Consider the following 25,044-nt stretch of genomic DNA (forward strand, 5'->3'; position numbering starts at 1 on the left):
TTTTAAAAGTTAAAACGTTTAAAACTGTTTTAATACTTGAAACATTTTTAAATATTAACGCAAGATGCCATGTTTGATATCGTTCCATAGTTGAGATTCAGGTGTATCCATCTGCCGGAGTACATTTCTGAAATTTGGCGTACATGGCTTTTCAGATTAAAAGTACGTTGAGAATTAGTTGAAAACAGTTGAATAAAAGACACTTTCTATTTTTTAACTAAGTTTAAATCCTTCTCCATGAAAAAGTCTAAGTAATATACTGATTGTCCTTTTTGGCCAACCGTCTAGGGCTAAATGAAAAGCAGGTCATCCTCGGTTGGGGTGGGAGGATATGGTAATGAAAGGTTTAAGAGAAATGGGAACTTTTTGGGAGGGTGTGTAAAGAAGGAGGCTTTGAATAGATTAGGATGGAGAGGAGCAAACGTGACTGTGTTGGCCTCAGGTGGAGAGGTTGGCCTCTCGTGGCCTCAGGTGGAATAGATTAGGATGGAGAGGAGAATACGTGACTGTGTTGGCCTCAGGTGGAGAGGTTGGCCTCTCGTGGCCTCAGGTGGAATAGATTAGGATGGAGAGGAGCATACGTGACTGTGTTGGCCTCAGGTGGAGAGGTTGGCCTCTCGTGGCCTCAGGTTGAATAGATTAGGATGGAGAGGAGCATACGTGACTGTGTTGGCCTCAGGTGGAGAGGTTGGCCTCTCGTGGCCTCAGGTGGAATAGATTAGGATGGAGAGGAGCATACGTGACTGTGTTGGCCTCAGGTGGAGAGGTTGGCCTCTCGTGGCCTCAGGTGGAATAGATTAGGATGGAGAGGAGCATACGTGACTGTGTTGGCCTCAGGTGGCTCGGCACTGCGGTGAGTTGTTGGTAGTAGTAGTAATATCAAAATCTTGTCTCGGTGAATCAAAATTTGAGACTTAATGAATCCATGATATATTCATCTTTTTTTTTATACAAGTTACAGATAGATAAGATAAGATATTTATTTCAAAAAGATCACTATCACAAGCCCACAAAGGGCCGAATTCACTTTATTAGTTAAATTCATGTTATTAGTTAAATAAGATGAAATCTGGCACGTCTAAGTCTATCTGGTAGAAAAACCCAAGAGGTGATTGAGGAGCAGGCGGATCCTTAAACTTAAATAGTTATTCATACAATTGCTAAATACAAAAACTAAACATAGTTTTTGGGCCTCCTAAAGAGCCTACTAAATATAGCCTACTAAATAGTGGTTATCATGATTGCTATCCATAAAACTCTGGTTCAATTCTAGTAGCACCCCTATATTCGTTTTGTTAACATTTGTTTTGGGGGTAGAAAACAGGGGGAAATAACAGTGATGGGTCAAGAAAAGCGAGGGGGAATTCTCTGGAAAGGGGATAGGAACTTATTGACGTTTTTAAGAAGTTTTTTTTGTACTTTTTCTGCGGAGTTTTTCTTTGTCAAATTTTTTCAACAAAAAGTTTTACTAAATATTTTTTTTTTTACTGTCACTAAGTCTTGTTCATTTTTTTTTTCCAACAGTATACACTAATATTTTTTATTGAATGCTCCTTGTACTAAAACTACTTTCTTCTATTAATTTATTTAAACTACTTTAAATTATATAAACTACTTTCTTCTATTAAACATTTTGTAAAAATACCAAGCAGAGATTAGCTTTTAGTTTTTTTTTTATTACAACACTTTTTTTTCCTCAAAAAATGTGTCACTGAAAGTATTTCAACTGAAAACCTGACTTACTATCAGTCCATTGAAACACTGAATCAATATTATATGGAACTCCTCTCCACATATTCATATCTCTTGGGTAGTCCAACTCGACCGTTTGCTCTTCTTCATCAAATCTAAAAATATTTAAATGTAGCAAAATAGAAAGTAATAGATGTACTAACGTATACACAATTGAGATTTGAGCATGTTTTTAGTGTTCTAGGAAATGAAAGAAAATTTTTGATAGAACGAGGTTCAGATGTGTCTCTGTCGACAAAAATACCCTGATTTAAGAAGAAAATACAAATCGAAATTATTTTACATCTGGTATTCTAATCTTGAATAAAAATAATTAAACTAAGTAAATTTAAAAATCCTTAGATCCTCTGGCGGCTACAGATGCATTTACAGCATCCAAGAAGAGTTGTCATTCACTTCTCATCTCATCGGCGGATCAAACATCCTCCAATTCGGTTGGAGCGGAGCAGTGAGATATGTGAGGTCAGCTTGGTAAGTGCGTCGTATGGTGTTTCTGGGGCTTCCCTTTCTTCTGGCACCACTTGGATGCCCCTAAAGGACGACTTTTGGTAGTCAAGTTTCGGGCTTGTGAATCACGTGCCTGAGGTATTTCCACTTCCAGTATTTTATCACTTCAGCTATCAGTGTTTGAGAAGTCTTCTATCGTACAACAGCGTTCGTTGCTTTTTGGGTCTTGTGGATATTTTGAATGTTTCTTAGGCACAACTATTCGAATAGAAGTTTCTTTTCAAGTTGAAGGTGTAAATTTCAGGTTTCGGGACATAGCAAAGCGTCAAGAAGACGTTGCTGTTGAACAGCCTCAGCTTGAGTAGGAAAGAGTAACGCTAGCTGCGCCAGATCCAGCATAGTTTCCTGCAGAATGCATTAACCTGGCCGATTTTCAGCTTGTCTTCTCACTGGTAATGATAAGTATTGTGGATTGTACTCCATGAATACTAAAATATACGACTTGCTCTAGCTCTATCAACTGGCTGTCGTATGGTAAGTCGAGAGGAGATACATTATTCGCCCAATTTTTTGTTTTATTAGCATTTATCTCTATGCTAAAAGGTTAATTCTGACTTGGAAGAAGCTCTGGCTTCCAGGAATCTAGGAGACTTAAATCAGGCGCAAAATCAACAACTCGAAGTCTCTTACTACCTAACTGGATTCCATAACCTTCGCAGGTCCGGAGAAGTACCCCTCTTATGATGCGGAAGTATTGGATGTTCACATCACTCGTGTTTACGCAGCATTCTGTGCCGTTGTAGAAGGCTTCAATAATTCAGAAGAGTTTATCGGAAATACCATGATATCAGAGGATCTTCCAGAGTGCTTGGTGGCCTGCAGAGTTGAAAGCTTTCACAAAATGTATAAGATCAATAAGATAGCTTATTTCGATAATCATCTGTTTCGTCTAAGAGCGTTCTGAGAGTGAACATAAATTAGCGCATAACTGGCCAGAATTCGTATCGGAATCTGGAAGGCAATAATATTAAATTGGATAGTCACAAATAGTGTGCCGGGTTGAGGCAAGAGATATCTTCTTCTTCTTCTTGTAGCAGAGCCAGGTGTTTATCCGCCTCACCTGGCATCCAAAATTCAGATGTTACTTAGAAATTCATTTAACCGCAAGCTCCCCAGACTCACGATATAATTCATGCCTGATCAGTTTTTGCAATTTGGACCATCACTTTTTTGTGAACATTTTGACACGGGTGCTTTTCGTCCAATTATTAATATTTTCTTCTCTTCTCTAGATTATAGCAAAGCCAACTCAGCATAGTTATGGAGTAATTAATCCTCTTGGCTGCGATATCGTCTTCGCCCGGGGACTCTCTGGACTTCAGCTTTTAGTCACCTTTACTATCTCCCCACCAGAGGGTGGTTCAGTACCTAAAGCTACATTTAGAAATGGGATGTCTTGTATATTGATCTACTTAGACAGAAAAAGTCACTTTTTTTAAACGTGTCACCCAGGCTTCGTTGAATTAAAAGACGAATAATTTGACTACAAACCTTTTTAAAACATTTTCGAATTGAAACTTTTATTAATTAAAAACTCGATGAAGGCATTTTGGGTCTCACAATTCGACTTGAAAATTTTCCCTCCCCCTCCCCCTAAAAAGGAAAAACCGAAGATTTTCATGATTTTCCCGTTATCCTCATGATCTTCATGTAATTCCACTTTTGGAGAACTTTTCAAGCTGGACCCTCCCTTCAAATGAGTGCCACCAGGAAATTTTCCAGGACACTGAGTAAAAGCAAATGGGAGCTTTGTTTTTGCTCAGATCTACATGTTTTTTTTTCTCATTTCCACAATTTTACACCATTTTTTTTATATCTTCTTTATTTCCAAGCAAGTCCTTGCCCCTGTCGGTACCCTTGCCCCCAATTGAAAAAAAAATGGTGAATTTCCTATGGTTCGGCAAGCAGTGGCTTTCGGACCAACTAGAAAATTTTAGGCACTTCAGAGATGAAAGAAAAGTTTTCCAGCACATTCTAACTTTCTCTAATTACTTGTGCAATCTTCCTAATTACTGGTATTAATAATTGACTGGATGGCCTTTCCAGTATAAAAAAGGAAAAAAAAATAGCCGCAAAACAGTTTTGACAACACTGACGAAAGAATAATTCCTTTACTATGAGAAATATCAGATTGCGTTCTTTTTTAGGGATTCTAAGGAGGATAATATCTCATTTGTATTTTTTTTTTCTATCTCTAACTTCCAACTAAAACTCAGAATCGCACTTAACTACAAAGGTATTAAGGAAGGAAAAACATTCAAAAAATGCTAACCTAAAAATAAATGCTTCTTAGAGAGCCAACTGCAGAGCTCGGTTGCAGTTAATCAAAAGGTTGTATGTATTTTTTGGAAAAGTTTGATTTATATCCAAAATCCTTAAATGAATGATTTTCCTCGATTGTTTCAATCCGTTTTTCTATTTTATTTAATTTCCTTTTCCTAATTGTTTTACATTATTAATATTTTTTTTTATCTATCAAAGTACTTATTTTTTAATTCATTTATAAGTTAAGTAATTTATTTATTTATATTTACCAATCAATTTATGTATTAATTTAAATATAAAATTGATTTATTGATTAATCTCAATTATTAATATTTTAGTCGTGTTTTGGACAGGGTTGCCACCGAGAACTTAATCATGTCCCAAGATTTACTGTAAAAAAAGAGTAAAGGATACGGCACCAGACTTCAGAGTCCAAAACAACTGTGTTAATATCTATTTCATGGCCCTTTAGCCAGAAAGTGTGATGGGAGTCTGAAGACGCGCCATCTTGTGCTTTCACACACCCTTCCTGTTTACCTTCACCAGACTCCTCTACGTTCTCATTAGGAACTGGGTTAATGATTGGTCAATAAAGAATTTTATGCTTGAAAGTTGAATGATGTTCACCTCGAGAAATTACAAACAGGAAACATAACTGGCGCTGTAGTCTTGCGTAATTTTGATTTTATCAACTTTAGTTTTACAACGTTGGTAGATGTGAGCCTGATTTTCTCAATGAAAATTAATAATAATTAAATGATTATTGAATAAAAATTGTCTAAGTTCGAATACATAATGTCTCGGAAGTTATTTTCAAACATTACAACTCCAGAGTACAGGTTTCTGTTCCACTAAGAAATGCTAAACATATAAAAGTAAAAATATAATCACCTTCCAAAAAAAAAACAAAAAAATTAGCTTGTAGTATTTAACTGTATGTGAATACTTGTCTTGTTTTTGCGTTACTAAAAAAAAAAAAAAAAAAAAAAAAAAAAAAAAAAAAAAAGCCCCTTAAAGATACGAAAGTATGCCTAGTGAACGCTTCCTCGTTCGCAAGGGGCGGACTAACGGTCCTGAGCTAACGTAATGTTGCTCGAGGATGTTAGACAAAGTTCACGGGAAACAATCGGGTAAGTAATGACTTGACTTTTTTTTCATTAGAAGGGGGAAGGGGGCAGGTCCCTTGGTTAAAAGCTGGCTCATAGTAGTCTTAGATAATCTTATGATTATTTCTTCCTATAAATATACTGTATGATTAGAGGCTTAAAGAGGGGTGTATAGAGGGAGCTTGGCCAAACAACGTCGTCTAGTCTAGTACATATTGCTTTATCATTATGCAACAGAAGTTTTCATTGGTGTCCATTTTCATTGTGTCTTTTCATTTAGTTTTGTTTCAACATAAACTTTCTAGAAAGTTTCAACTTAATACCCTATTAGACAGACTGACCTCCTTACCAAATCAAAATTAGAAACAAAATTACCTCCAATACATCGTTCCACTGAAGAAGTATGTTTTCTTGTTGTGGCCCCATACCATAGCACCATCTATTTTTATGAGATCTTCCGGCAGTCCAAGCCTTGACAATGGACTTGGTCCCTCAACTAATGTGTTACCGTTAAATACATAATAATTCTGACCTAAAAAGATTAGAATAATTAGATACAAAAGAGACGAAAAATCAGTGGCTATGGAATAAAAAATTATAAAGGCTAGATGATGATGATTAGAGAAGAGAAAAGAAAGAGTGACAAAGATCCAACGGGAGTGTAAATTGGACGATTACAGGTAGACCTAGAGCTATTAGTAGTGGTAGCAACCTTGTTGTGGTGTTCTGGAGCTAGTAGTAGTAGTGTCGTTGAGTACTAGGTACATTGAAGGGGCTACTTACTAAGCCCTGAGGGGCCTTCAGTAATAGGCAAACTCAATCATAGTCTGACCACTGGCCGTCCTGACTAGTGTCTGGCAATAAACTGGGCTATTTTGTTAAACATACTGCCAAGATTGGATGGACTAAAGTCAGTATTGGGTGCTAATGGGTGTCAGGAATGGATGTCAAAATTATGCATGTGGGTCAATCCCCTGGAAATTTGAACCGCTGACGGTGACGCAAGAAAAGATCTCTTGAGGAGAAAATCAGAAGCAGGAGAAAGAACTTCTCTTGCTAGCACCAGCTTTGAGGATAGTACCGTTTGCCGCTGATGGCTGGCGAGTAGTGGGCGAATCTCCCCTCTCTTTTGAGGGAACAGTATTGCCTGCCCGAGCCTCTCACAATCTAACAGATGTAGTTCATGGGATGGGATAAACGATGGTGGACACCTTGACACTATCAAAGGAATCCCTTCTATAAAAGAGAATAATGATAGACAAACCCAATCGCAAATTACCATGCCGCAGGGGGTACCAATAGCCCAGCATCTATTGGTGTTTTCTTTAGGAGGGGTGAAGACAGTGAGCCTTTGTGACCCAAGCCTGTCTCCATTGAGCCCACCCATAATAATGCTAAAAGGCATGGAGTTAAAATCTAAAATGAGGATCTTATAAAAAACAGTCAATATCATTGTTCCCAGCGAGTGTAAATACCACTTGCACAAATAAAAAGATATTTGAAGGAAATAAGAAAAGCTAGATGAGGAATAAAATTATTAATGACAGACGCCAATGATGCTGTTAAAAAGAGGCCTGATAAAAAGACAGATGATAATGTGCTTCTCGATCAAAGTATTATAAACAATAGAAATAAATTTTGTATCATAGTATTTTGAATTAATCTCTAGTAACTAATGAAAACTGTTGAAAAACAACAACATAGTAGTTATTAACGGTAATATAATCAAACCATGGTTTCAGCGGTAGTTGTAACTTAGTAAAGAATAACGGTTTATAACGGTTTTAACGATATATAACGGAAATATGATTGCCAGTTGCTCATTTTGAAATCTTTTTGTAAAAAAGACTTTGTCATTGTTTTTCAGCTACTTAAAAGGACAAAAGGAATCGGGGTATTTCCCATTCCCCAATTAGAGACAAGAAAGTTTTTTTTTAAAACCTTATAAATCAAAGATATTAAGCCGAACTGGCCAACCATGGCAAAAAATTAACAAAGAGACAAAAAACTCAATGTAAAAACGACAAACGAGACTGCGGTCAGTAGAGAGAAAAAATGAAAAACTAACACGACGTGGATATTTCGCCTGCATCCAAACTAGGCGTCTTCAGCCCAAGAGAAACAAAGATAAAAAACCAAACTAAAGTAAAATCAGTTAAAGTTAAAGCTACTTGGAGTAAAAACTAAAGTTTTTTATCTTTGCTTCTCGTGTGCTGAAGATCCTCCTTCCCCCCTAAAGTTTAAACTCGATTTCCCATCAAAGAGACAAAACAAAATTGACTTGCCAAAATTAGTTCTAAAATTCTTGATTACTCTAGTTAAAACTACTGGCTGAGAACACTCCCTTGTCTCCACTTACCCGTTATATAACGTCACGCGATGGTTTTCAAAGCTGAAGATTACTGATCGGCTGAAAATTACGGATACTTTCTAATTGTATACATAGAGGAGGTAACAGGCCAAAAGAGGGCTATTCCCCCAAAATACAGTTTATATATTCCCTGGTTCCCGTATATATCTTAATTTCATGATAAGCTTACTAAATTGTTTAAAAATGCATATTTTATGGATGTTACCGTGAATATCCAAAATTGGTGAATGTCGACATTCCCCGGTGAATGTCCGAAAATACTTTTTTTTCCTTGGATTTAGTCACCCTTGTCAGTCAAGTCTTTCAGTTTAATACAAGGTTTGATGATGACAGGTTAGGTTAGGCTAACTTAGCTTAGGCTTTTAACACATTTCTGACATTTATAACCGAATTTAACCTAAACCAACATAATATAACCTAACTTTAACTTTTACCATAAGACTGAAAAAGCTGACTGGCAAAGCTATTTGAACCCAAGCAGACAAAAAGGAAGTTCGGACATTCACCGGTGAATGTCGACATTAACCAGATTTCGCACATCCACGTTAACAGATATATCGCTCGTTTAAAATAATTATCTGACAATCAATTAATAGCCAAGTTTACCTAGGATCTCCCTATGATGCAATTAAGAGAAAGAAACAGACACTAAAATTTACCTATGAACATGACGATATGTCTCTGTGGATTTTGCCTTTCATAAACGGCATCAACATGGCTTATATTATGGGGTATTTCACTCCAGAAACGGGTTATTTCAACAGGAAAACCTCTAGCGACTCCAGTTTTTTGAATTCTCCAATAATACTAGAAGAAGAAGATGAAAATCAATCATTTACTTGCCTGTATGAATTTACCATAAACGCACTAGTTTACAATATTACAGAAAGCGCGTGTTTTGGCGAGATGCAACTTTTTCGTAAACACCACCAGCAAAGATGTCCTATGGTGTTTGAAGAACGCAAAACTGGTTATTTAGTGCTGCCCCTCTATTTACCGTCTGCCACCATTTTTGTTCGTTGGTTACCCGCTTGCGCATTACTATGCTTTGGCTACAGTACCAACTCAGATAAACAATTGTATGATACCTACTCATAAATAAATGATTTAGCCAATCGAAAGCGACATACCAACGGCATTTTGAGTTTGTAGGGTTAGAAATCAATAGGGTTGAGTTCGATGGGGATTGAGTTGCATGGGGTTGAGTTGGCCCGAAACTAGGCCTCCCTAATTGAATAATACATACTTAAATCATATAAACATTGTATTTTCTGTAGTTTTATTTTTTTACTCACCCCGATTGAGGTTGAGTGGATTTATTTTTTTCGGAAAAATTTGACTACACAGGTTACAAATGGATAAGAAAAAGAAGGAAACTTCAGACTTAGCTGAGATGGCATTAAGAAAAAATACTTCTTCACAGACTGGTGTTTGTTTGAATTTTCTAGTTGTACTAGAACAACATATAAAATCACATATTTGTTTGTAAATTCTGGCTAATCCCCCAGTGTAAAATTTTCCCTGAAAACCTTACCCCCCCCCGGAAACTTTCCTCCCCATGGAAAATCCCCCCATCAGGAAATTCACCCCACCATACGAAAAATGTATGCATGCTTCCCAATAAGAAATACTTTACGTAAACGATGGGTAAATTTTATAAATTAAAGAACTTTACCCAGAGGCTGTAGGAGGTCATTTTTTCTCTAAAGACACAGTCTTTTCAACTATGCTGAACTATATGGCTGTTTCAAAATTTGATCGAGCGACTTTAGCGAAAAAAAAGGGTATGGGAGGGGTGTTAGCTACCCTCTAATCTTTTTGGTCACTTAAAAAGGGCGTTAGAACTTTTAATTTTCGTTCGAATGAGCCCTCTCTCGATATTCTAGAGCCATTGGTTCAATACCATCACCCCTGGGAAAAAAATGAACATGCGTGATCTTTCTTTTGACAAACAATACGAATTTCCACATTTTAAGATGAGAGTTTGAAACCTTTACAGTAAGGTTCTCTGAAACGCTGAATCAGACGGTGTGATTTTCATTAAGATTCCTTGACCTCTAGGGGGTATTTCTTCCTTTTGCAAAAATCAGGCAAATTGTCTTAGGCTCGTGGCCTTTGATCACAGTTTATAGAACTAGCAGTATGATCATACCCTATCTCACCCATTATAAAAACCCGGACCAAGGTGCGAGTGCTCCAGAGAACGTTTTTGCAGATATAAACATAAGCGGCATTAGATCTTTTCACGGGTAGACAAGTCAGATTTCTCTTGGACATGAAACAAGTGGAAACCCGCTATTACGAATAATGCACTTTGTAACCATTTCTCATTGATTGACGGAAACAGACTAACCCGCTAATGTAGAAATAAGTGGGAGGAGCTTTTTGTTCGTACCAAGAATGAAGACCAGAAATGATCTGCGATAAACTTACTGGATAATTCTATAAACTGTTCCTTTGATGGGCAAAACTAAGCTAAATGAATTTTATACATTTGGAATCAGCATCTTTTTACATGCCTATTGATATCAAAATTCCATTTTTTAGAATTTTGGTCACTATTGAGCCGCGTCGCTCCTTACTTACACTTACTTACGAACTGTTTAGTTACTAATTTTTTCAAGCAAATTTTTAACTGACAGTTTAATTTAAAGTTAACCTATATATAAAAAGATATCTGAGTGATCAGTCGAGTAGTTGTCCTCTTTCCATCGCCTGGAGTCAACTTTACGGTGACTGTACCACTTTCCGCTGCTCGTGGCACAGTTCCGCCACGCTTGGTACACGCCACCTGGTATACGCGATTTTTCAAATTCGGGGACCCCTCGCTCATTATTAGGCACCTTTTTGGCATTTGGATTCTCATTATACCTGCTATCGCGGCATGAGACGAAAAAATTGGACAGAAGTTTAATGCTACAAAAATAACGGTAATGTTGGTCTTGCCACACGAGAGGCAGTCTGGGTCCGTTATTTCGAAATATGAGCCATTTCATAATCTTTTCTGATTTGTTTCATTGCTCATCTTTTTTCTATTTTAAATAAATTATAATTAATTTAAATAAATTATTATTATTATATGTGACGGCATCATCCTCAGACGAGGGCAACTAAATAATGTTGCGGATATAAAAAGACCTAAGAACTGTTTTACTTAATATTCTGGTAAATACGACCAATCCCTTTTTCAATGAGCTTCCTTTTTGTTGTTTATATTATTTATTGCTAAGTAAGTGGAGACCGGCGTTGTCAAGACTTACAGGAAATAGATGTGGCAATCGTGCTCAAGCACTCATTAGAATAGCTCTATTTTAAAGCCTTACTCAGACATTAATAGCCAAGTTTAAACCAAAGATAAATTTACTTTTTCAATTTCTTATTTTAATTTCAGGAATTAGTACTCCTTTCCTATTCTTTTGAAATGAAAGTGAAAACTTTTGTTTTCGAGCTTTTCGGGCAGAGGCGTCTACACCGATTTTTCTTTTTTTTTGGGGGGGGGTGTGTTAAAGTTTTATTTTTTAATCTAGGGGACAAATCTGCTATTTTTTTCTAGTTTTACATGAATATTAAATAAAAGGCATTTTAATGAAAACTTCCCCAAAAACGATATTTTTAAACATATAGGGAGGATCTAGGCGGGCACATACCCCCGTCCTCCTTTAAAACACCAAATCTTTTAGGAATCGAGTTTTGAAAGTAAGCCTTGAGCGGTTTTCACAATACGTACGTAATTTTCTGTGCTAAGTGGTTAAGTTACCTTAAGTCTAGCCTTACACGCTTAAACAGGTCCTTTCAGACTATGTTGATATAAAAATCCATAAAATCGTTATGATCATCAGAGTCATCAGAATAAACTGTTCAAAAAATAAAAAACTATCGTATCAAGATGACGATCCAAACTTTAATCAAGCGTGAAAGGCTTTCTAAGAAATTTTTTATCCGTCTTTTTTTTCAAAATTTACTAAATACTCCTCCAGACATTTATTTTTGTTGCTGCTATGTTGAACTTTTACATAACATAATATAAACCTACACAACGCAAGATTCCAAAAAGAGCTCGAGTCTACTTGGCACCATGGGCGCCCATAAGCTGAATTCCAGGGGGGGGGGGGGCAAACTACGTCTAATTGCTACTTTTAATGCTAGATAATATAAATCCCAGAGCCAAAATATAAAAATAAGGCAGCATCATTCAGCCAGGGGGGGCAAGAGCCCCCCCCCTGCCCCCCCATATGGGCGCCCATGCTTGGCACTTCTTACATTACGGACAGAATTTGCTACATTAAATTACATAGTGTAATATATAGTCTTAAGTTATACTAATGTGAAAGGTTTTACGGCGTAGTGTGAAAGCACCGTTAACCACTGAAGTCCTTATGTATATCCTAATTATAGGTAGATATGATACTCTGAAGCTGCTGACATTAGATGTTATGTGGCAGGGACAAGGAATCAAGCTTTACGCGTCTGCCTTATTAAAAAAAAAAAAAAAAAAAAAAAAAAAAAAAAAAAAAAAAAAAATTAGGAGTAAACCTGAAACTCATGTACATGTAGATCTGCATTCCAAATGATCTAGTAGACCAGCCTACTGTTTATCATCAGGTAAATTCCCCTCCCCCTTTCTTCTGAAAGTGGTCAAATCGACATCCTGGAAATATTGAGAAATAGAGGCCTAAAAACTCACTTTTTCAATTTGGACCCCCCCCCCCTTGAAGGATTGATTTGTGTATATCTATAACAGTTTTTTTTTACATTAATAAAATTTTTAGCCAAAATAAGTTGGCTATGTAATATTTTTTTTCGGCCACTATAAAAAGAAATTTAAATAATAGAAAAAAAAAGAACCAGCGTATTTTTTTTATTTTTTAAGTAGGGGAGGAAGATTTAAAATTTCATCAATCCTTAGTATCAGAACTTACAGAGGGAGAAGTATTTTTGTACTTTTAAAACATTGACTGTAATTAGAACAAAAACGTTGGTTGCGGTAAAAAGGGCAAATAACAATTTATTTAAATATTGTTTGAATGAGCCTTCTCTCTATTTTCTATGATCACTCTTTCACAAAAAAATTGAATAAAAAATTGCAATAAATGATGATATTTGAGGGGTATTATTGTCTTAATTGAAAAAAATTCCCCAACCCTTGGAATTATTTTATTCTTATATATGATGGGATGGCAGTGTAGTCTTCATAGTTACACTTACTTACACTCCACTGCTTCGATCTGTTAACGCTTGAGTAAAGTGTACCCAAAACCATTTTTAGAAGGGGAAGGGGGTAAAACGCCAACAACTGGAATTCTCAGATTATAGTTTTTCAACTTTTCAAGAAGGCTGTGTTTCTTTAGACACCCTGACCTGATCCTTCTGAGCGGTGACGCATATGAAATTAATCTTTATTTTGAATACTGGACTGAAAACCTACCAAGCTGATGGGGAAACTTGAGTCTTGAAACTTGCTTTTGGAATCCATAGCCCTTCCAAAAGTTTAATATGTAACTATGCGGTACTCTATACAAATAAAGGGAGTCTCAAATATGCCAAAGTATCTGAACAGTTACGTATACGTATTACGTATACGATCTTTTATTTTATACACGAGTAGTTACCTGAAAAACATCTCACGAAAATTTGGAAAACTTGGGTCTTATAACGAAAAGAACAGCAGAAATTTGGCCTATCTGGGCTTGTGATAGTCATTGTATAGAATTAATCTTATCTTAACATTTTTTCCTTGAAACGGGCACCAGAAATTAAAATTCCCGCTCAAATGAGCCGAGCCCTAAAATCAAAGGACCGCTGGTTTAATGTGACTAATAACAGGAAGAAGAAGAAGGAAAAATACGTTCCCGTGGTCATTCTTTTTGGGAAAAGAATGGAATTTCGCATTTTTAATCCCTAAAATCTCTGGTCCAGGGTTCTAAAATATAGAATTTGATGGTGCAATTTTCAAACTAGATTTTCACTAAGATCTTTACTATGCCTACCTCGGTCAGTAGTAAGATATTGTACTGGGGGTATAAGAGGTGGCCCGCATATTTTGATGGTGTTTCGATATATTTAAAAATGAAGCAAGATTTTTCTTGCAAAGGCTATTTGTAAACAGGTATTGAAATGATCGAAAAATGCTAAGGACATAGGTCCTCATACATTTTTTTGGCTTTAAATTAGATTTTGTTTAAATTTCGAAATTTTTTAAATAGTTTTTTATACATGGTGGTCAAGGATGATATTCAAAATTTTTAACTCGAGGAAAAGCACGCAGTGATTTTAGAAAAAGCTTCAATTAAATTTCTTTAAAAGAAAGGGGATAAGAGTGAATGTAGCATTAGCAGAGGCATTAATTATTAACCTTAAAAGAACTTTTAGTCGAAAATATAGCACTATAGCATCTACTATAATCTACAACTCTACTACAGTTTCAGAGCATCAGCATCAATCGTTAACTGTGAAGAGATGATCAATCCAAGACACGGTTGTCAAAGTATGATGTCTTCATACCAAAACTAAAAAGCAAAAAAAAAAAAACATTACAGGTATCCCCACCCATAAAAAAAAACACTAGTAATGTATCCTCCCCTGAGAATTGGTATGATAAAAATTAAAAAAAAAATAATAATAATAATTGCCAGAGCAAGTAGAATATCGTTAAGTGATGCAGACGAATGATTACTAAACCTTTCAAAATTGCTGAAAAAAATTGATGTCTCAAAACTTTGTTAGGATGTTTTTTTTAGAAATGCTGGGCATGGGGGGGGGGGGAGTTACTCTCAAATCACTTTGACTCTTAAAAAGGGCACTATAACTTCCAATTTCTCAGACATAATTTCCAGACCCTTAGACTACGATGAACAAAATTGCTACCTCTAAGTTTTGGAGGTGTTTGGGAAAATGATGGGGGGGGGGAGGGCTGGCTGCAAAAAAAAAAAAAAAAAAAAAAAAAAAAAAAAAACTGTTCCCCTGTACCAGACTCAGGTTCATTCGGAAAAATTATGAAGGTTTTTAGAGCAGTACGACTTTTACGTCAGTGTTTCCACAGTAAAAATAAAAACACTAACAATCACTTGGTTACCAAAGGCAACGACATCTTCAAAGGGAAGCTATACCCTACTTAAGGTGTTGGTACCCTACTTTTTTAGGGTTTTCTTGCTGGTTTTTCAACCAAGTTTTTTTTTCCCTTAATGTGACATCCGATACTAACAAAACTGCATTAGTGTACACAGAGATCTTTTTCATTAGAAACTGAATCCCCAGATTTTTGTAATTTTCTAAAAAATATATGGTTCTTTAAGATTTACTTGACCAGTTCAAATAATGCGACTTCATTTTCACTGTTCTTGGTACTTCCAACAACGTTTAACAGACTGTCAGATAAAACGGCATTTGCCATTTAAATTGAGCAGAACAGTTCATATCAAGTGTGATTGATTTTTTTTTTGGTTAAAAATTTTTTGGGTTAAAAATTAATTTACCTCAGTCTAACTTCCAGTTTTGCTTGTTCACTTATGAAAATAGCTAAAAACTGGGCGTCGGATGAGAATGCAAAAAATAAAGTTATTTTCATAAAATTATAGTTTCACTAGATAATTGATTACCGTTTTTCTTGTTAAATACAAGCTTAGTGTCTAGACGGTGATCATCTTTTTATGTCTGCCTATCAAGTCACAAACCCTTTTTTTCTGTATAATCCATTCTCGTAGCAAAAAAGAAAACAGAACAGAATAAATTGGAACTTTAACATGAATATTGATTATTTGGTAATAGTGCTGAAAAATGCAGTACTTGTTTAGAATCCGGTAAGCACGCGAGAAGTGAAGTTTCGTTAATGCTAACGAAATAAAATAAAATAGGATAAAAATATAATATTTAAGAAACAAATTTGGACTATATATTTGCACATTAGGGGGGGGGGGGGTGCGGGTAAAGCATAGCATATATTAAATACGTAACCTGACCTAAACTAATCCAACCTAGGTACCTTTTATTCCCCCTAAGCCCCCAAAAAACTAAAGTTTAAATATTGTTCCTGAAGTGAGAACCCCTTGTTTATATGAAATACCAGGTATCTTCACAATACAATTTTCACGTGCTTACCAAATTCTAGACAAGTACCACAAATGTTCCCCCACAACTTGCATAGCACAAAGGTTAAAAAAGAAAATTTTGAATAAATATTGAAATGTTGTTTCAGAAATAAACGCAAATATATCTGGACTAGAGACGCAGGTAGATACAGGGGCTTTGAGCTCATGGCTCTCCCCACCCAATATGTCGATATTCTTTCAATTTCTCTGGAATTTCTAGTATTATCCCTATAATTTACATATTCTCTTTTTGAAGTTAGCCTACTTTATTCTATAGCAGAGGCTTAGCTAAATAATCGGTGATATTTCAGCTGCGGTATTTCAAAAGACGGTGTGTTATAAACTATGAGGAGAGCAAAAAGCTAAAAAAACATATTTTTTTTCTTCCACTTTTATAAGAATCAGCTATTTTTTTTGCATATGGAGGATTTCTTTAATCATTCAATACGATAAAAATAGTGTTTGGTGTTAGAAGCTTTATTTCCTAAGTATCTCTAGAAACATTTTTAAATACTTAGAATTTGTTTTAAGCTTTTGGTAGATATTTTCCAAATATTTCAAATATTCGTAACAGATTAAGGAACAATTTAAACTTCTAAGCGTCTTGAAATCCAAAATAAGATAGGAGAAAACAGACTGAGCCAATCGACAGATCTTGCTAATTTTAAAGAATGGACTGTAATTTTTTTTTACATTTGTTTTGTAATTTTTTTTTAAATTTTAATTTATGAACCTAATCTAGGTACGTTTTTTGCCCCTTCGACCCCAAAAAGTTTAATATTCTAAACGGGGTGAGAGACCACTGTTTGCAATACGGCTGTGATAATTAAAAGGGCGACATATGCCATTTTGGTCGAAAATGAGTTATGTGTATGTCATGGGTAAACCCAGCACGAAGAATCGAATGGTGAAGTCAGAATTCTTCTATCTCCTACCGTTGCGAAGATAAAAAAGAGACATACGCCATTTTTGGACGCGGATCGCAGCTGCGCCAAAAAGGAGATACGTGCAGAGCACGTGTCTCCTTTTGACCCTGTTCTTTTGAACTTTAATATTTGGCATATGTCTCTCTTTTGGCTCAAGAATCAGCCGAATTTCAGCATAATCATCGTGATTTGAAGAAAAGAAGAAACAGTTGTTGTAATGTGATTGAGACCACAATGCATTCCAGAAGCTTTGCTCTTGTCCAAAAAGCAATTAAAATAGCAAAGGAGAAAGGAATCAGCTGTGTGCGAAACCGTTACGTGTCAGGGTCTGCCGAAATACTTTTATGCGGACACTGGGATTTTCTAGTACGAAGCGGATTGAGAGAATCTGCAAGAAGATTGGCAAGGAGTCTGTGACATTTCCAGTCAAGGAGAGACGTGGTAGACAAAGCAACAGCAGAGACATTAAATAAAGAACTTATAGTGATGCATATCGAGTCTTTCAGGCCATGCCAGCCGCATTATCGTCGAAAAAATAGTCCAAATGTGAGATACTTACCAAGAGAACTCACTGTTGAGTTGATGCTTGATGATTTTCAGAAAAACTATCCAAATGAAAAATGCTCTCGCGCTTCTTATGCCACTGTGATGCACAGCATGAATGTATCTTTGAAAATGCCTAAGAGTGATACCTGCGAACTTTGTGACACCATGAAAAACAAAGAGAAAATGAGCAGATAACTGAATCAGACAAGGAGGTAATGGAGGACAAGGAGGAGGACACCATGAAAAACAAAGAGAAAATGAGCAGATAACTGAATCAGACAAGGAGGTAATGGAGGACAAGGAGGAGGACACCATGAAAAACAAAGAGAAAATGAGCAGATAACTGAATCAGACAAGGAGGTAATGGAAAATCATAAGCAAATGGCGCAGAAAGCACGAAAAGATCTAGAAAAAGATGCGCAACACCCTCATGGGGTGGAAAAAGCGGTGTACAGCATTGATATACAGAAACTACTTTTGCTGCCCATTATGCGAAAAATCAAGGAGTCACACTTCACTAGCCGTTAGTAGTCTTTAATGAGACTTTTGCTCCTGTAAAATCAGGAAGTGTGCCGGAGACCGTGTATTGCATAGTATGGCATGAAGCCATCTATGGCAGAACTGCTGATGGTGTCGTCTCAGCCACATACAGTCGGATTAGCAAGTTGCGAGAAGTGAAAGAATTTGTTTTGTGGTGTGACAATTGCTCAGCCCAAAACAAAAATTAGATTCTGTTTAGTACACTTGTTTACATCGTGAATCAGAGCTGGGGACCCAACGCCATTACTTTAAAGTACCATACTAAGGGTCATACACATATGACGGCGGATGCTATCCATGGTTGCATCGAAAAGAAGGTAAAAAATCAGGCTACTGTCGAGGATTTGAAGAATCTAGAAACCCTGATGCAAAATTGCAGGAGAAACACTCATGTAAAGGTTCTGGATACAACATATTTTTTCTTGTGGAAAAATGAGAAGTCAACTAAAAAGGGCCCTGAAAAGGATTCAATCCTGCTGAACAGAATTGTGCAGGTTACTTTCCAAAAGGGGCAGAAAGATCGACGTACGATTTCATAAGAAATACGTACGAAATACGATTACGATTTCGAGATCGATATATACGATTACGAGATCGATATATACGAAATACGATTTCGTACGACGTACGAAAGTACGATTTCGACGACACTTTACAACGTTTTGATTTTCTTAAACAGAAATCGAAGCGCATGAAAGGTTTGCCAGAGAACGTGAAAGGTCCTACCGGGATTTCAAAAGTAAAAAATCAAGGAATTTTGAGGCTATCCACACACATTTCTGATGAGCGGAAAATGCAATTTTGGATTGACTTGCCAGTGGATGAAGAGTCTCCTGATCTAACCACGTGTTTTGAAGGATGCCAAAGTGATGATGTTTAAACAACAACCAAATAAGCTACTTTATTATTCATTTCTTCTCGTACATTCGAGTAAAAGTAGCTTAAATAGAATTTTGCACTAATCAAAATCCATTTTTGGTTCTGGGATACTATGAACTGCAAACGTGTTTAGTCATTGCTTAAACATCATCACTTTGGTGTGTCTTGTGGAAGTAAATCTTCCAGTGTTCCAAACAGGTCGTGCCAATGATTGAGTTTTTTATATTTTACTTTACATTATTCGAAGTTCTTTCAAGAGGTTTTGCCAATTCAGTTCATTATTTTTACTCTTGTATAATTTGAAATAAAAGAGATATATTATTTGAAGTCCTGGAGTACAAAAAGAGAAAGAAGAAGACCACGAATAGTTAGAGTCGGGCGAAGAAAAGTTTCAAAGTACTTTGACAAAACGATGAAATAATATAAAAGGAGGGTAAGATGCGCACGGTCTGATAATATGTTTAAAATGGCCACAATCCGGGAGGTTCTTGTAAGTAATTCTGTAGTACACCAAGGGAAAGGAAGATGAAGCTAGTGCAAAAAGTAAGATTGGATCAGAAGTCTCTAGTACTTCAACGGAATGATGGTCGCAGTTAAATTTCATATCAAAAGAAAGCTCAGAGACAGCCTCTGTTCGATATTGCAGACAAAATACCCAGATTCCTTCAGTATTTTTTGGAATTCGGAATGACAGAAGAGGATTTTCTTATAGAGCTATAACATGGGGACCTGGCATATGTCTCCTTTTTTTGTCAAGGAAAAAGGAGACATACGCCATAAAATGGAATAATTTCGAGCTTGCTCAGAATACTTGAATTCAATTTAAACCGCTGAAAAAAGCAGAAAAAGCTGGTCTAGAATATGTTCCCTTGATCTCCATTAGCCTCGCCCTTCAGAGCGACCACAGCCAATTTTTCCGTTTTCTGGCTCTCCTGAAAAGTAGCAAAAATGGCGCATGTCGCCCTTTTAATTATCACAGCCGAATACTCGGCAATACTAGTTTCTTTTATCATGTTCTCTATACAATATCTCACGTATTTTCTGGATTTACAAGTACCTTTAATTATTTTTCCAAGTTTTATATAAAAAAAACACTAACAAATTTTGAATTACTGCGGCTAGTTTGGACGTTCGCCAAAAAACTACATTCCCTATGAAAAAAAAACTTTTCTTTGTGTAATGGAACAAATTTTTTTTTTACATATCACATATTAAACAATACTATCATCAATACCTCTTCAGAATTCATGGAAAAACTTTAAATAAAGTGAAATGAAAACAAAAGTAAACGAGTAAAAATACGGTACTTTAAAGCCTTGCCTTTCACCCCCAAAAAGCTTTCCTATTAGCCGTATTCCAATTTAAATTCGGCACCACGCTGGCGTCAACCGCCTATTTTTTTATTTTTTTTTGGTCAATGACCGTTGCAAATTCAAATTCCTTCTATTTGAACATTCAAGAATTCAAATATAAAAAAAGGAATTTGAATAATTATAATATTTCAGAACGCTTTCATATAAACCAGCATCTGTTTCCTTACTGGGTATAATTTTTTAAATATGAGGTATGAAAATAAGTAAAACTCCCACAATTATGCACACTACTACTATTACTACTACTACTACCTCACTGCAGCACCAAGCTGTCTGAGGCCAACACAGCAACGCACGCTCCTCATCCACCCCAAAATTATGTATGCTTCAAGCAAATGTTGTTATAGCGAATTCAAAATAACACGTCAAAAATGAGGTTTCTGAAACTAAGTTTAGTCTAAATTTGACATTGAAATGAATTTCAAGCGAAAAATTTGGTACAAAATATATTATCTAAAAAAAAGCCACAAAAGGCTTATATAAGAATAAAGCCATAATAAGAATCATTATAAACCATAACATATATAGAATTTGGAATTTTGATATGTATTTACAACAAATTTATTAGTTTTTTTGGCAGAAAATAAGACACCACCTGAGGTGCCAACTGGTTACGAACGCCGTTTGGTGCTCCACACCCAGGCGAAGCTAAGAGGGAACTAGCACCGAGATAAAACTTCACTTATATTACCCTTTTCACTTCGCCCTCTGTGAAAAATCGACAAACAGATAGGACAAAATTAGTGATTTGATCAAAATCATAAGAATTTGTCAAAATCATTAGTTTTATCATATCAGTGGAACATATAAACAGAAAGCTTTCATAAAAGCTAATTTTGTTTCCTTACTGGTCATCCCTGTTATATCGGCTATTGATATTAGATATTAAATCATGCATTATCAGATATTAAATGAGATATTATTTAGACATTAAAAGCAGAAAAGCAATTTCTGAATAGTGACCTAATCTATAGCATTTCAAAAATGAGGCTTCTGAGACTCGTCAAAGTCGTAACTTTTGACATTGAAAGAATAATTTTAAGCGAAAAGACTATTAGAAATATATTAATTAAAAAAAGAACCCTATGTTTACCTTTAGAAGATGAAGTATACATTTGTTTTTCAAAAACAAAGTTTGAACTTCCAGAGTCAACAGTAGGAACGGTAAGTCTTACGCTATTTCTTAATACGAAACACCCAGGTTGTGTGAAAAAAGGTAAAGTTTATTTTGAAAACCCTTGAAAACCTCCAAAAGTTCCTCAAACTAATAGCAGCCTAACCTTTTGACACCGAAAAAAAATTAAAGTGAAAAATTTTAAAGAAAATATATAAATAAAAAAGAGCCCTATATTAACCTTTAGACAAAATGAAATACAACTTTTTGTTTCAAAAATAAATCTGACTTTCAGAGTTCAGAGTCAACAATGCAAACAGTAGGTATTACACTATTTTCTTATAAGTTCCATCACTTAAGGTAGGGTAAAAAAAGAATCAAAGAAACAAGGTAAAAGTTTATTTCGGAAACCACTCCACTTACCCAGTCACTACTGAACGATCACACCATACCTTCCTGCAAGCAACCCTTTTCAGTGACTCCCAGAGCGTTGTAGATCGGCAATAGAAACTTCTCCAGATCTAATTGTGATAACTGTTGAAAGTGACGTTCATTTAATTTTCTTTTTATTGATTGTGTGATCTTTTATTTTTAAGGGGAGGAACTCAGATATCCTTTACCGAGAATTGTCCCAGATGAACTTTCCATCTCATCTAGAGTTGGTACCTATAGAATTTTATCAATGCCTTACCTAGAAAGGTAAAGAGTCTTACCTTTCCTTTGAATACGAACACTTCTCCCCGAATGAGGGAAATAGCATCATAAGAGGTGTCACAGGTTTCAGGTACGATAGGAGCTTCAGTCGTTGGTCGGTATATAGGGACATCTGTCGGTGTGGGCTTTCTTGTAGGTTTTGGAGGAACAGTCACCTTAGGTGGACGTTGTGATGAGGGTGTGACATTCCCCCAGTCATCACTAGCACCATAGAGAGCTTGAATGCCAAGTACGTCATCATGACCCAAGGTATAATCTGCACTGGAGTGCTGATAGTAAGGGAACATAATTGCTTCACTGTCTGACGAGTGAGACAGTCCTAAACTGTGGCCGAATTCGTGTGCAGCAACAGCGTAAAAAGTAAGTGCTAAACGAAGAGATGTAAATGTACTAAGAAAGATGGAAAAATATACAGGTGGAAAAATTAAGATGGAAAATATACTACAACTACTACTACTACTAACAACTCACTGCAGCATCAAGCCGCCTGAGGCCAACACAGTTATACATAAAGCTCATCCACCGTAATCTATTCAAAGCCTCCCTTTTTCTAGCCTCCCAGGAAGTACCTATCTCCCTTTAATCTTTCCTTACGACATCATCCCACCCCACTCGGGGACAACCTGCTTTTCGTTGGTCCTAGACGGTCGGCGGACAAGAACAAGCTTAGGCAATCTGTCATCCTTCATCCGCAGAACGTGTCCGTGCCATCTCAACCTTTCTTTCATTAAAGCCCAAGAAATTTGAACCACATTTTTCGTAAAGTTAAGAATAGTTAAAAGGTAAAAGAAGAAAGGTTAACGACATAGGAAACCAACTTGTGATTTGGTAGTTAAAAAGAAAGGAAAATAAAAGAACGGGAAACTTTTAATTATGATATAGAACGTCGAAGAAAAACAGAATTATACAAATACTAACAAAAGTGCGAATATATCAGTTTTACATGTCAACGAGCAAATGGATATGAGGAAAAAAGAAGACAAGATTGCACTAAATTAAAAACGTTATCAAAAACCGTGGACGAGTTCGTGATCAGCAACAGCTTAACGAAGCTAGTGCTGAAAGAAGAAAATGAAAAATGAAAAAGATGAGATGGTAAAGCATACGTGCCTAAGACTTTTTATTTAGTCAATGAGAATTGTTTGAAACAAAATTTGCTTTCCGTAAATGTCTGGTTTAATCTACCTTTAATCACTCATGTTTACATGCTCATAGTCTCTCTCTATTTCATTAGCATCATCAATAATTGCAAAATAATCTAAATTAAAATTACGTCTAACGGCGAGTAATAAGGAAAAAATTATTCATTAAGGATACAATTTTCTTTTTTATTCTTTAGATATAAAACTTATCTTTAGCCATATGAATTAATTATGAGAAACTTAATTTTAAAATTAATTATTAATTATAAGGGTGAAGAGCACTGATAGTAAGGAAGAGGGGATAATGGAGAAAATTCCGATTTAAATGCTTTATTTTCACCTTTTTTTGTAGTTTCGAGAATAATAAGATAAGTTTGATTTCTTTAGGGGATGGGGCATTTTTCCTGACGGTAGGTTGGGTTTCTTTTACGTAAGGGGTCTTTTTACGTACGCATTTGTGATTTAGAATTGCATAGGAATTTGGCATGTAGAGCAAATTGAGCATAAAATGCTACAGTACTTTGAAATCAAAGGTGTTTTTTAATTTAGTGATTATATTAATTACTCTTTAAGCATTACATTTGATGACTTTATTACTGATAATAAAGAAAATATATGATGATAAAGATAATAAAGAAAAATATGAAAAAAATATAATGATAAATGAAAATATTACTGATATTATGATTTATTACTGAAAATTACTGATAATATTATTCTTCTGGTATACAGCGACTATTCCTAGGAATAATTTGACAAAAAAAAAAAAAAATCTTTAGGTTAATAATTAACTGTAAGACTTTGCAGTATCGAAAAAGAAGAAGAAATTACAAACTCTAAAAAGTTAGAACATAAAGAGATATTAATTGCTTATGAATTACTACAGGGCCTTAGGCAAGGCCGTCCTCAGGGAGGGGGGGGGTAGGGGGTGTGAACCCATCCCGAAAGTTTTTTGTTACTCGTAAAAACGCAACAAAAATGGATATAAACAAACTTTGTATGCGTTTTTTGAGTGTTTTTCGTGTAACACCCCCCCCCCCCGAAAAAAATCTTTGAGTGAAACCTCCAAAAAAATCCTGGGTACGGCCTTGGCCTTAGGGGTTTAAAAAACAGTTAAAATTTACGTGTGTTCAGCCGTTTTGAAAAGTTTTCTATTGTTAGGTATGAATCATCCTTTTGACTAGTCAATTTTCAAGCACCTCTTCGCAGCTAAGTTATAGACTCAACGAGAGGTATGACAATGCATAGGGTTTGATAAGGGAGGGGGTTCAGAAGCCCTTACCAAAATGAGAAAGAATTATCCATTGTTAAATCATCTCCCAAAGTGAGTAGGACCCCCCTTTAAAATCTAATCTGGCTACACTCATGTGTTCGAGCCTCACCTTTTATAGTGGGATTTTCAATACAGGCTCTAGCAGTCCCCAAAGGAAGTGGGACTCCCCTATAAATGTGCAGGTGATTTTTTTTCTATATGTTAATTATTATTTTTTAAAGTAGATATATATATATATAGAAAAAGAAATTAGTAATTAATTTACCCTCCTAAACGTAGATTGTCACTGGGGTAAGGTATTAAATCTGAATAGACTGAAAACAAAGAGACCATATTCATGGTTCGAATGCTCATTATTTCTCTTAATATTCCTTATATTTTAGTTTTTTTTTTATACAATGCATTCTAATTTCATTCTGGTAATGAGCGTTTTAAACCGATAAACGCTTATA

At 35.7% G+C, this 25,044-nt stretch overlaps 1 protein-coding gene across 1 annotated transcript in view; it reads right to left on the reverse strand.

Moving 5' to 3' along the window:
* Window positions 1-25,044, reverse strand: part of LOC148942268 (matrix metalloproteinase-2-like) — a 210,179-nt gene that overhangs the window by 5,281 nt on the left and 179,854 nt on the right. Inside the window, exons 7-10 of the mRNA XM_089103556.1 lie at window positions 22,177-22,544; window positions 8,661-8,808; window positions 6,006-6,162; window positions 1,744-1,847 (exon numbers count right to left, since the gene is read on the reverse strand). Of these exons, the coding sequence (XP_088959682.1) occupies window positions 1,744-1,847; window positions 6,006-6,162; window positions 8,661-8,808; window positions 22,177-22,544 (777 nt within the window). The remainder of the gene's footprint in view (window positions 1-1,743; window positions 1,848-6,005; window positions 6,163-8,660; window positions 8,809-22,176; window positions 22,545-25,044) is intronic.

Source organism: Artemia sp. Qi Xiang Cuo, chromosome 17 (genome assembly GCF_049724085.1).
Source record: "Artemia sp. Qi Xiang Cuo chromosome 17, ASM4972408v1, whole genome shotgun sequence".
NCBI lineage: Eukaryota > Metazoa > Arthropoda > Branchiopoda > Anostraca > Artemiidae > Artemia > Artemia sp. Qi Xiang Cuo.